This window comes from Teleopsis dalmanni, chromosome 2 (assembly GCF_002237135.1).
Source record: "Teleopsis dalmanni isolate 2A chromosome 2, ASM223713v2, whole genome shotgun sequence".
Lineage (NCBI taxonomy): Eukaryota > Metazoa > Arthropoda > Insecta > Diptera > Diopsidae > Teleopsis > Teleopsis dalmanni.
In genome coordinates, this window is record NC_051847.1 from 10,309,010 (window position 1) to 10,323,542 (window position 14,533).

At 26.4% G+C, this 14,533-nt stretch overlaps 2 protein-coding genes across 2 annotated transcripts in view; one reads left to right on the forward strand and one right to left on the reverse strand.

The window, feature by feature from the left end:
• The first annotated feature begins 8,512 nt into the window (after positions 1-8,512).
• Positions 8,513-11,796, forward strand: LOC119681516 (venom carboxylesterase-6-like). The gene is made up of 7 exons (XM_038094730.1): positions 8,513-8,738; positions 8,836-8,979; positions 10,019-10,169; positions 10,227-10,412; positions 10,475-11,031; positions 11,122-11,420; positions 11,492-11,796. The coding sequence occupies exons 1-7, from the start codon at positions 8,535-8,537 to the stop codon at positions 11,733-11,735; spliced, it is 1,785 nt and encodes a 594-aa protein (XP_037950658.1). The 5' UTR covers positions 8,513-8,534; the 3' UTR covers positions 11,736-11,796.
• Positions 11,797-12,107: 311 nt separating this feature from the next.
• The window catches only part of LOC119685712, a 6,109-nt gene continuing 3,683 nt past the window's right edge, over positions 12,108-14,533 (reverse strand). The window contains exons 2-4 of the mRNA XM_038100072.1: positions 12,823-12,996; positions 12,534-12,701; positions 12,108-12,340 (exon numbers count right to left, since the gene is read on the reverse strand). Coding sequence (XP_037956000.1) covers positions 12,108-12,340; positions 12,534-12,701; positions 12,823-12,996 — 575 coding nt within the window. The remainder of the gene's footprint in view (positions 12,341-12,533; positions 12,702-12,822; positions 12,997-14,533) is intronic.

The window sequence follows — 14,533 nt, forward strand, 5'->3', positions numbered from 1 at the left end:
ATGTCTTAAGTGTTTTGAAATTTTTTTTTTATTTTGCTACATCTTTATAAGTTCTTCTACATTACTTATAAGTGACGCTTTTCTTAATTTTATAATTATTAAAAAGTAAACAATACATTTTTGCCAGCACATGTCAAACTAATCATTAATAAATATTAAATTTTTACTCAACAAATCGGCACCTGACAACAATTTACGAATATAATTGCAAATACTACATTTTAACAGATAAATGTTAACGGATATTTTTTAATTAAGTTACAATAATGCTAATCGAAGCTTGTTATAATAATAATTAACGGTGCTTATTCGTGTGTAAACGTATTGGAGAGGTCCGTTGTGTATACGACGGTTGAATTTTTTATTCATGCATTTGTAATTAATTTTATTCTATATATGCAGCGCAATAGGTATTAGAAGACTACTACTTTATAAAAATTTTATAATAAATATTAAAATAATAATGAGTTGGGAAATGCCATAAATCTATTTAATAAAGACAGCAATATAAAAAGACGGAAACTAATAAAATTTTCACATTTTAAGCTATTCCTTACATTGAGATAGCTATCTATGAGATTGCCTTATGTTTCAGCTGCCACGTTCAAGTACATTCCTTAAATTCGTATATTTACTCTATAGAGGTTAACTGAAAATATCATTGTCATACATTTGTATTATCAGTTACTTTAAAATTTAGATCAGTTTCTATTTATGAGGTTTTTGGGGTGCTACGCATCTCAGTCTGTGATGCCAGCATCTCTTTTCTCTGGGTCCACAGTAACAGTGATACTGCAGATAAGTACAAAATAGATGAGCTAGTTTAACAGGATTTATGAACGACTTACAGATATCTGTATGCAAGAGCGGCACTCAAAAAAAAGTTTAGTAATCTCATTGAAATTCTTTATAGAAATAAGTCAGTTTAAGGTGATAGGTTAGGATTCGTATTAATAGGTAGATTGAATTTTCCTTTCAATAAATAATTTTAAAATTACAATACACTATGTTACAAAATTGCTTTTATTCTAATTTATAATAGTGAAAAATACAATATCGTTGTAATAATAAAAAAATAATAATTTCTCTTGCTGTAGCAGCAATCGATATAACATAAAACATAATGTAATAGAATAAAGAGCGATAAGCTTCCTTACATAGGCGCAGCCTAGGTGGCATATGGGATTGAGTTTCTTCCGTTCTAAAAGTGAGCCCGAAGTAATATAGGTAAAATATAATGTAATAGAATAAAGGGCGATAGAATTCCTTACATAGGCGCAGCCCAGATGGCATATGGGATTGAGTTTCTTCCGTTCTAAAAGTGAGCCCGAAGTAATATAGGTAAAATATGATGTAAAAGAATAAAGAGTGATAGGCTTCCTTACATAGGCGCAGCCTAGGTGGCATAAGGGACTAAGTTTCTATCGCTCTAAAAATGTGCTCGAAGTAATATAGGTAAAATATAACGTAATAAAATAAAGGGCGATAGGATTCCTTACATAGGCGCAGCCTAGATGGCATATGGGATTGAGTTTCTACCGTTCTAAAAGTGAGCTCGAAGTAATATAAGTAAAATATAATGTAATAGAATAAAGAGCGATAGGATTCCTTACATAGGCGCAGCCTAGGTGGATAAGGGACTAAATTTCTATCGCTCTAAAAATGTGCTCGAATTAATATTGTTTCATGTTAATGGTTAGTAGTTTCAACGTAATTTAAATTTTTAATTACATACATTTTTTTTTAATATTGTGTACATTAATATAATAAAACCTTTGATAGGGTCACAAAACTTTCTAATATTATCTGTACGAAAATATGTATGTTAGCTAATATGGAGTGGAAAATTTTAACCATTCATATCTGCTTTGGAGCAATTTCAACAGTTAAGAATTATATTTAATACTTTATTTTTTTTTATAATTATACTTGTATTTGGACTTGTGAATTTTTTAATTATTTACTTGGGTTAAGCGCCTCTGTGCACGTGCGCTAAGGTAAATGCGATTTGGTTTGAAGCAGTTGTTGTGACGCTATAGGCGCCAACAATACTGCGTTGTCAGAGCGATAAAGCACGCACGCGCTAACTATTTTCACATTATAAACACGCTTCTGTCTTTAAATTTAATTAAAATCTTCCTTCTTTCCAGAAACCGCAACTATTACTGTCAATCGCGCCTATAATCGTTCATTGATTTTTTAATTATTTGTGGGCTTTTTATTTATTTCATTTAAAAAAAAATTAATTATATCTTGAAAAATATTTTTTTAATGTTAAATTATATATATAAAATTATAAATAATTTTTTTTTGCTTTAATATTTAAATTTATATTTATTTTATTTATTTTTAAGTTTGTTATTATTTTGGTATATCAAAACAATTTACTTACAAATCAATTCAACAAGTACTCCGCAAAACTCTTGATAATTAAAAAATAAATTTACAATATTTTTATTATCTTTAATCTCACTTTATATAAACACTTTCAATAATGAATTAAAGGTATAGAAAAGTCGGTGTGGCTTTTCATAATTTAAATAAATAACATTTTATCTTTGGTTTGCAGTTTTAAGCTAACTTTTATTAAATAATTCATACTCGTGTGATAAGAATCAATAACTAATGGCTATTACAAAATATTAGATAATTTATTGTAATTGTTAACTAATTAAAATTGCATAAATTTAATGTTTCCAGTGGTAAAATTATATAGACTTCTTTAATATAATTTTTTTTTATAAATAAGGAAAAAGTCTTTTGTTTAAATTTCTGTTTACTTAATTTAAGAAATATTAATTATATTTTAATAAATTTATTAAAATATGTACTAACTTGCAGTTTACTCGTTGTCTTGTACTAAGTTTCGTAGAAATTCAAGTAACGAGTTAATGAGCATTGAAACTGATTTTTTTTATCTTTCTAATCTGTAGAATAAAATCATTTCGCTTTTGCGCGATCTGCGTTAGACGCGTTTTGGTTGTCTTAAGATACGGTCGCTCTAATAGATTTTCGCAGATTTAATAGATTCACAGATACTTTAAAATTATTTTAAAGAAAGTTAGTGTAGTAGTTCGTAATATATATAATCTTTATTATTCAAAAGAGTGCAATTAGTATTTATTATTTCAAAACTAATTCTACATTGAAACTGTAAGTGTAATAATGAATATTACAAAATTCAACTGGAATTCATTAAATAAATATAATAATATATAATACAATATATCAAAAGAAATTCATAAAATACATATTCTCAAAAATAAAATTAAATGAAATAATATAAATAATTTAAATAATAATTCTACATTAAAACTGTAAGTGTAATAATGAATATTACAAAATTCAACTAGAATTCATTAAATAAATATAATATTAAATAATATTATATCAAAAAAAATTCCTAAAATACATATTCTCAAAAATAAAGTTAAATAAAATAAAAAATAGTAAAAAAAAAATATTAAAAATATAAAAATAATTAAAAGCAAGTAGTTAAATGCAATTAAAATTTTATTGTATATTTATTTTAGACATTCGTAAACTAAACCAGAAATATTTATTATATTGTATATATGTGAGATAATTTATATAAAATCAAACTATAAAAAATTATAAGAATACAATGCTGATAATAACAGTTTGTTAGTAAATATAATCTATTAAATAAAATTTTTAATCTTAATAAAAAAATAACTTTAGAAATCGTGAAATAAATTACGATTATTATTTAAATACTCTATCCGACTGACTATATAGCTACTCAGAATACCATTAACCAACACCATTAAAATACCTTTAGAATACCATTAGTAGTGATATTCATTGAAAAGTTTTTAGGATATATTTTATTTTTATATAAACTATTAATGCTACTGTTTGAAATTTGTGAATTGAATTACTTATAGTTGTAGAATTGAACTTTTACTCTATACTGTGTTTATATTGTATTTTATATTAATATAAAAATATATAAATATGAATAAAAAAATATTTTTTTTTTATTTAACAATATGTTTTTATTAAATCGCTTTAAATTAAAACCTAACAATAAGTTTTAGAATCTTAAAGACTAATAACATAACATTACTAATTATTTTATATAAACATATTATTATGAAATATAAAATGATTTGAAAATTATTTTAATTTTAATTTTAATTTAATCAAAATTGGCATTAAATATGCATTTAAAATATAAAAAATTATCTCATCAATAACATATCATAACATATACTTGATAGTAGCATGAACTATGTAGGGCTTATATTATATCTATCATGCATAAATATTGTTCTGTATCATTATTGAGAACTTCAATAAGAATAACTTTGGTTAATTGATCGATTGTTGCCCCTTAAATTCCATTATTATTTTAATATACAGATTTCGTTTGTAGAAATATTGCCAATATATAATATATGTTATATACCTTTCTCAACTTATTATTAAGTATATTTTTGTAATTTCAATTTTACCGGTGTAAAATCTACAAACCGTAGATTTCAGTTTCTTTACTAGTTTTTTATGTATTAACAGCAGTATATGGGGTCTAAATTTGGGTTTGATACTGAACTATTGAATATTCTAAGAAAATATATTTAACAATAAACTAACAACTGCAATATTTGATTATATTGTGAATGGTATCTTGATTTTTTAACATAACACAAGACGTAATTACTATTATTAATTATTTTTTTATATATTGCAGTGTAGTTAATATTAATAAGTATCATAAGTATGTGATAGTCCAATATCAATAATTCGATTTTAGCTTGAAATATAGATGACTGTGAAGCGTATTTTTGCAATAATTTCACATATTTAATTTACAGTTCAATAGCTTGTAAATCAATAGCTTTTCAATAGCTTTTGGTTTATCTCGATAAATATTGAAAATAGATCACACATCTATATAATTTTGTTTATTTCTTGGATCAAAGGTACACCTCCTGAAGCTAACGCATTTTAATATAAGGCACACAATTTAATCTTTTTTAATTATAATAATATAATAAATTTATTTATACTTAATATTATAATTTTTTATATTAATTTAATAGTTTGGAACTAAAATAAATTATGTGTACCCACTGCGTATGAGTAATATTTTTTACTTGTTGTGAGGCTAGTCATGTGCCACGTTGAACTTTATTATTTTGATATGAGCTCTCAGTGTATTTAAAAATTAGAAAATAATAAAAAATTTCAACTATATTTCCATGAAAATATAGAATTATATACCATCTTTAAAAAGTCTTATATAAACACATAATAAAAATTAAATGCTTTGAAAAAAAAATGAATTATTGGGGAAGGATTTTGACTAAAAATTAAAATCACCGTGCAGTCATCTAACGATTGATATATGCCAATACTTCTCATTAAAAATGAAAATATTTTATAAAGAATGTTTTCAATCATTTTCTTAGTTCAGAACAATCCGACTTTAAATGTGAATTTTATTGTAGATAATATGCCGATATTGTAAGAGGCAAGACAACTTTATGAATTGTTTTTTTTTTATTTTAATAGATTGCAATATCAATAAAGACTGGTTGCTACTATTAAATGTGCTTTAAAGTGCAATTGTTTTTAACATATGCGTACGTTTTGTTTGACCACTGCAGTTTTTATTAAGAAAAAATAATTGGGTTACCTTGGCATAAATTTTTAACTTATTGTTTATGGTTTCACTATTGGTTAATAAATGGTTAAAAATAGTTAATTAAATAATCTAAAAAAATTTTAATAATTATGCATATATAAAGTGCACCTGGTTAATGTCAACAACTGCAACAAGGTCAACCTTGATTTTTTGTGTTTAAAGATCAAAAAGAAAAAATTTATCATAAAATATAAAATTTTGTTGACGCATAATAATTTTAAAATATACTATCAATAAATATAATTTAATAATTAATGTACAATTATTATTATTAAATTTTTAATTTTAAAAATTTATAAAAAAATTTTTATTTGGAAATCTTTTTTTTTATGATCAATTTGATAAAATTAAGAAGATCTTAGCATTTTTAAATATTTGCCTTTTATTTAATTTAGATTTCTCTCTCAACTTTACAAATAGACTATTTAGGAAACAACATCAAATATTTGTTCAATTGATGAAAATCTGTTGACTATATATATATGTTGACTGTCTTAGACTTAAAAATCGTAACTGTTTTTTGTTATTATTTATATCCATAATTGTAGTCAAAGTTAAATTAAAATTTAGTCAAAATTTGGTACTAATACGTGAAATACAGCACGATATCCTCGAGTAATTTTATTTAGATATTTTCGGTAGCTATTTCCTTTAGCTAAAATACCTAAAAATCATTCCATCCTACAGACTGTAAGATATTGATGTATAAATGCTGACATATCATAAATAAATAATAGTAAATACATAATAACAAATATTTTCTTTACTTTTGATTTAAAAAAAAAAGTTTTATTAAATCTATTCTTACCCAAGAATGTAAGATTACATTACAAAATCTTAATCTAATATGAAAAGCAAGTGTTAAATAAAAAATTCAACACATGTTTGTCATATCTCTGAAAAAATTGGATGTATTAAATAGAAACAAGTTTAAACGTTTTCAGACTCTCGTAAGATATTTATTTTTTATATTAAGGGATTACCTTTAATAATAATTATTTAGCTGTTTAATTCAAGGGCAATGTATGAATTTAAATTTAAAATTTTTATTTTAGATTAGTTAAATTACGGTATTATAAGTTAGATTTCACTCAACTTTGACTGCTTATGGTACCGCTGCATAAATCTAGTTCTTTTATTAAGATGCCACCCGACCTCCTACTTGTAAAAGAGGATTTCTTTGATGTATATATTAATGGTTCAAGAACTACCTACCTTACTTTAAACAATTACTTTTTTAGGAGAATGTTGATAGTTTAAACATAGTTACTAACATCAGTGTTTGACCGTTTTTTGTGGGTATGCTTTTATTTTAAAGATTCTTACATTTTAGACTCGGTGAGGACCTTGAGTAAATAAAACAGTGCAAACTGGATACTTTTATTTTCATCTATTTTCATCATTTTCATTGTTTTGGCTTCAACGTACGTTTTTAAAATAACAGTTCTGCATGCAAGTGTATACTAAGGTATGTCACTTTATTTGATTATGATTATGAAATGATTATGATATTCGCCGTAATTGTAAGTTATAATTATTAATAATAAAAATAAAATAAAGTTTCATATATTATTATTGAGATGGTACTAATTTCAATTTCTCCCTTATTTAACTAAAATATCTATTTTAAATACATTAAACGGTGTAATGTTTCTAATTTATCTGTTACTTGTAAAATTCTATTATTTTTTTTTCAATTATTAAACTTTTTGTTAGAATAATAGGTCATTTAATTTTCATTCTTTGTCCCCTTAAATAGATAATACTTTTGCTAATAAATTCTAAGCGTTCGTCACATGTACGAGTTCAGGTAGCAATCATTTTGAACCAAAATATAACTGTTACCGGTATTTAAAGACGTCAGCAAGCTTATTTGTAAAAAAAAATTCGTACCTGTTTATATTGTCTTACAAATCCGTTTAAGTTAATCATTTACAAAACAAACAATACTCTTATAAATCATAATCATAATCAATTAATTGATTGACACATTTATTCTATAAGCTCTCAATGGCCGGATATAAGCACACATGTCACCATCATTATTCACGTGCTGAAATGTATTTATAAATATTACAAATATCTTCGTGAATATCTGCACATATGTGAATGGTAAAAACTATATTTCTTTTTCAAATGCCATCTGACAACAGATTGAAACAGAAACTCATTCATATTCAATAGCCCGAGATTTATAACAAATAAAACAACCTTTATTGTGACGTGCTGCCGTCAACTTGACTGAATCGCTTACTTTAATGACTCATAAACATAAGCGCACACAATAAAAACCGTTTGAAATTCAAATTAAAATTTAAATAATAATAAAAATTTATACTTTATCTCAAATAATTAACACATAAAATTAAAATAAAATCGAAATAAAATCGAAAATTCGAATTTCGACGAAAAGGTCTAACAAAAATAGAAATGGCATAATCTTTCAGTAACAATGATTTTTTTATATAAATTAAGCCATTAAAACTAATATAAAAAATAAATGACAGAAAAAGATATAACACACGAAGGCAGAAAACCCAAAACGCTTCAAGTTGAATGCAGAAATCATTGTTATATTTTTTTCATAATAATAATTTGTATAGGAAATTAATAAATAAGCAATAAATTTTGAAAAAAAATATTTTATTATTTTTATTTTATTTTATTTTATTTTTTCAGTTACATTTTGTAATACAAAACGCTACTTAAACTATAAGCTGAGCTTAATCGGTTTCACAAACGGTACGCCGCACGGCCAGTTACCAAAAGCGAATATAACAACAACAACAACAACAAACCATTTTTTTTAAAGTAAATTTTAAAAATAAAAAATAAAAAAGAAAAAGAGAAAGAAAAAGAGAAAATGGCTGTATTTCGGTACTTCATTTTGTTGACTTTGTTTTGTGAGGCGTTGACAATTCCCAGCCAACCAAAGTCGCCGAAGGTTTGCGCCTTACATGTTGGCTGTATGCGCGGCAAATATATGCCTGGCTTTCAAACAGACAGATTTGAAGCATATTTGGGCATTCCATATGCCTTGCCACCAGTGGGAGAGTTACGGTTTAGTGTAAGTTTATTTAAACAATTTTATATTATATATTTCCTACATATTAGTAAAGCAATAAACTTAGAAATTCCTCTTTCTTGTTGTCTTTATACAATAGAACCCTAAGTCTTTTCCACGTTGGTCTGGTATACTTAATGCCACTGAACCGAGAATGGATTGCATACAAAAAAATTATCTAGTACCGAATCCTGTAGTTTACGGAACCGAGGATTGCCTATACTTGAACCTATACAGACCTATTGTAAGTATGCTTTTATGAAATCTTATAAATATAATTTTAACAAGAGTTTAAAATTAAAAAAAAATATACTCAAAATATAAAAGAAATTAAAAGAAAATTAAAATAAATGTGGAATTCGTTAGTACTTTAAAATTGTTGCTATTTTTGGTCTGAATATTGCATAGTATGTACAGCTAATTACCCATTATAAAAAATTTTAAAATTCAAAAATTATAAGATGTAGCCTTTATTCTCAAAACATTGATTAAATTTTTTTCGACCTAAAGTTCATGATATATAGTCCACGCATATTTTTCTGCATTAAATACCATAATTTATTAAATATTTGTTAAATTTAATGTTTGTTAAAGAGTAAAAAAATCTTATACATAAAGTTAAAAGTTTTTTTATTAGAGATATAGAGATTTATAAATTTAACAATTTATTGTAAGAAGAAATGTTGTATGGAATGTACTTCTTTTCGTAAAATATTATTAACTTCTATGCATGTCTCATTTTAGATGTGTGTCTTTTAATGTTAACCACATTCACCATGACACTCTGGTATGAAGCTAATCCAGTGTCAAGAGCAACCAAAGTTCTTGGTACATTTCTACTTCGGTTTATCAACTGAAACTCACTACCATTTATACCCCAAAATGGTACAATATGATGTCTGATGGGTTTTAGTCGCCTTTTATGACAGGCATAAGCACAAAAATATTCTAATTTCTATCCCGGACATTAACATATTGAGTTTAGCAGTAGAAGTTCTATTGAGTAGGTTTGAAGCCTTCTATAATAAAACTTTAAATATTAAAAATGAAAAGCATTGCAAGCGCCGTCGGTTGATAAAAATAACGCCATCACTTTAAAAATGGCAGAAGACATGATTCTCTGCAAAATATTTATAGATTCTTTAATATTACATATAAAATAGTATTTATAGTATTTTAGTATTCTGAATTAAATAAAATGATCATTATTTTGTTTTATTACTACATCTCATAAACTTTTTAATTTTTTATTTAATATTAAATATTTTTAATTTTATTATTAGGTACGTTCTAAAGTATTACCTGTAATGGTTTATATATATGGAGGTGGTTGGTTTAGTGGTTCCTCAAGTCCCAGTATTCACGGTCCAGAATATTTCATGGATACAAAAGAGGTTATACTAATAACATTTGCGTACAGATTGGGTGCATTTGGTAAGTAACTATAATGTGCGAAAGTAAAATATTCTAATATATTTTCGTTACTAATAGGTTTTCTTTCAACAAATGATCAAAATATGCCTGGAAACTTTGCACTAAAAGATCAAACCTTAGTATTACGTTGGATACAAAAGAATATTGCAGCATTTGGGGGAAATCCAAAAATGGTAACAATATTCGGTCAAAGTGCTGGAGGCATATCAGCACATATGCATATGCTTAGCAAACAGTCTGAAGGTGAGTAAGCGTTAACACTAAGCAGTAAGTTAAATCAAAAACTAAACCTCTGCTACTAATAGGTCTGTTTCGAAATGTTATTTCATTGAGTGGTACAGCTAATGTACCCTTCGCAATTACCAATGAACCACTGACACAAGCACGTCGTATTGCCGAACTTTGTAATATAAGTAATGCCTTTGAATTGAGTACGGCTAAATTGGCGCGTGCTCTGCGTAATGTTGATGCGACAACATTAGTTAATGCTGGTGATGGTCTGAAATATTGGGATGTGGATCATCTCACAAATTTCAGACCTGTTATTGAACCAGCTAATAATAGAGATGCATTTTTTGTGACTCACCCTACTGATATACTTAAAAATGGGCTTTATAAGCCAGTACCTTGGTTGGCTGGTGTTGTACCAAATGAAGGTGCTGTACGCGTTTTAGCGATATTGGAAAATGATGTTTTGAGAAACAATTTTAATGCTAAATTTAATAAATTATTTGAAATGATGATGGAATTTCCAGAATCGTTCACAGATGAACAACTTAAACAGAAAGTACAAACAATTGTGGATTATTATTTTCAAGGAGAAAGATCAATAAACTTTGGAACTGCACAAGCATTTCTTGATGTAAGAACAATATTTTTTTTTTTTTTTTGAAGTGAACACAAATTATATGATTTAAACAAACATATAAGCAAATTTTTCGAAATCTTATAGGTTATAACAGATCGCGGTTTTCATCGTCCTTATTTCAATGCCATTAAGGATTATGTGAATACTGTGGATACGCAGAAATACCCCATATTTTTGTATCGATTTAATTATAGCGGATTAAATACTTATGCCGGCATATACACTGGAGGTCGACAAAGTTTTGACTATGGTGTTGTACACTGTGATGATTTAATCTATTTGTTCCGCTCACCGTTGTTGTTTCCAGACTTCGATAAAAACTCAACAGATGCTGCAGTCGTACAAGCTTTTGTAAGCAATTTCGTGCATTTTGCTAAGTACAGGTAATACCTCCACTGATTATATAATAAACTTTAATTTCTATTACTTAGTTTTTATTTCTTTATCTTGACAGTAAACCCCAAAATATGGAATTGATTAAACCATGCAATAATTTAACTTTTAATGCTGAGCCTGAAACAATCTGTGATTATCAAGAATTTACAAATATAAACGAGGATGCATTTATTATAAAGACTGAGAATAAATTTAATGTAGAACGTGTGCATTTATGGGATGCAATTTTGGAGGAAACAAGTTCTCCTAAGTATATTAAAAATACAGTTACTACTACAGAAAGTCAATCTGTAGCTGTGTAGCATATAATGTATCTTTACGATTTTGTTTTATATAATTTATTACAATTTTTGTAAATATCGTTACTTCAATGCATTCTTAATATTTATTTCTAATTGTTTTTAATTTTTAGTTTATATATATAAATGTGTATGTATTATTTGTTTAATAACAAACGTACTATAATTTTGTAATTTTGTGTGTATGTGAAAAAGTTTTTAAAAGTATTCATATAAATTCCTATATATTAAATAAGATTAATATTTTGTATCTATTAAAAAGTAAATTTTGTTCAAATTTTTTATGACTTTTTTTTAGCATATTGAACACATTGAACATATGGAAATATATCTTATTACGTATTATTATATACAATTATCTGCATTTAATTTAGTTTAATCTATTTCAATTTCATCCAAACGTCCACGCACACGATTCTTTCTTTTTGTCTTTTTTGTTGGTGAAGGCAAAAAGCTTTCCAGAAACTCAATAGTATTGTATATTGTTTGAGAGCTCACTTTGCCTATATACTTCTTGTCGAAATAAGTAATCGATTGATCGGCACAAGTACAAGGTGTAGCAAGCAATGGAGCAAAAGCTTCAACATCATTACTTGTCGAATTGCTACCTATAACGAAAAAAGTACATTTAGGTTAGGTTGAGTTACGTTAGAGTGGCAATCTAGTGTCCGTTCTGATATCATAAGTGAGATACTGTCCGTATGCTATTTCAAATAGATGCGAAAAACCAATCTAAAGGTAGAGGTGTGAAACAGCTAGCATACGAACAATTTGAAGAAAGAACTCTCCTTAAATACAAACCAAATATAGGACGAAAGCATTCCTTAATTTGAATCCATTTCTTGCAAAAATTCCTTATGAATGAATCTGTTTGATTAAAGATAGATTTCGCAAGAGAATCAACGCGCAACTGCAATAAGGGCGGTATAAAAGGCCATTTCCCTTTAGCAGCAAAAAAACAGACAATATCTATAAGTAAGTAAAGCATAAGCATATTAAAATCACATGCTATCTTTTATATATACTTTTAAGTTAGTATATATATATATATATATAATAAAATTATAGGTTTTAAAAATTGACCACTCACAAGGTACATGAAATATATGTATGAAATTGCGTCGATCCTCAAGTCTTGACACCGCAAAAATGCCTTGTGCCTCTTTGGCATTGGTTTCTCTTGGTTTTGCTTGATTTCTGTCTGCTTCGGTCAGACCAAAAGGTATTTCCTCAACTCTAACACTTTTAAGAAATGCATCAATTATTAAATGTTGAGAAAATAATATTAAAATTATGAATTTATTTAAAGAATATTTTGTTTTTTTGTTGTAAAAAATTAACATTTTCCGTGGTATAGAAATCCCTACTAATAGCACTGCTTTAATAAACGGCTAAAATACTACTAAAATCATGTATGACAAATATGCATTATCCTGCGGGATAGTACATGCAGATATCCTGTACTATTGTTATTTAGTTCATTGATTTTAATTGCTGACAACAAATGCGAACTTTGCGTGTTGTGTTGTGCTAATTTGTGTTGTTTCAATTTTTCCTGGTTTGGGTAGTAAAATAAAAAGTTCTGGATGTACCCGTATTAAAAATGAAAGGACATTGAACTTAAAAGTTTTTATTTTAAGTATACAATAATGAATTTAACTGAAATACAAATGAATTTATGGGTCAATGGATTCTATAAAATATAAAATATATTATTCCAATCATTGATCGTTGGAATAACAAATGAACAAAACTTTTATTTTGAATAACAAAAATCAAGTACAGTGCTGGATCGGGTGTCTAAATTTCCCCCAGAAGAACAGTTCCTCCCGCGAGGCACAGAACTATCCTACTTCAACCAATGCTGCCGCTAAAACTGCAGCTCTTCTCCGCATGCTGTCGCCTAACTCTGTGCCTTCTGCGCACACTAACCTTCGTCTAATTAACTTTTAGACTCACCCCATGGAAGTGACTGGTTTTCTCCGCCTAAATTCGGGATAATGTTCAATATAAACCTCCCAACCTATTTCTCCACATCCTCCTTTCTGCTCCTTCATCTCCCTTATCCTCTACCCACCCACTTTCCTACTCATGTAATCGTCTTGTGTATCCTTTCATGTTATCTGCTTGCAGGTCCCAGCGGGTTACAACAACAACAATATCGGGTGTCTAAAGCGTGACTCTGTGTTTTTAATTTAGGAGCGAAAGTTTAACTCTTGGTGCTAATAGTATAAAAAATTGTGTAAAATTATATGTATTAAATTAATTTTAAAAAAAATTTTTAAGATTACTGATAATGGCTATTTGACAATATTCTAAATTACTATATTGTAGTCAAAAATATCAATTAATTAATAAATTAATTTTTTTTTTCATTTTTATTTGAAAATATTTAAGTTTATGATTGACTTTAAATAAATTTAATTGGAATCAAATTTAAATTTGTTTTTTTTTACATTAAAATAAATAAATTTAATTTCTGTTTTCTAATTTACTTCCTAAACTAAATAATAATTAGATTTCTTTGAAATACTAAATATCTTCAGACGTATATAAATATATAGTTATTGTATTATTCATATATTATACGATATGTGCTTGTAAATATATTTTAAATAAATTTGTAACAAAGCTTTAACATAGTTTTAATAGATATATCCGTTAAGGTAGTTATAAATTATTTTTAATAAATTAATTTTTACTTATAATTATTTAAGACTTTTTACCTGAACTCATCTATAAATTTTAAATGGAAACTAAAAGAAATTTATTTAGTCTAACAAAATTATTTGAAAATAAAT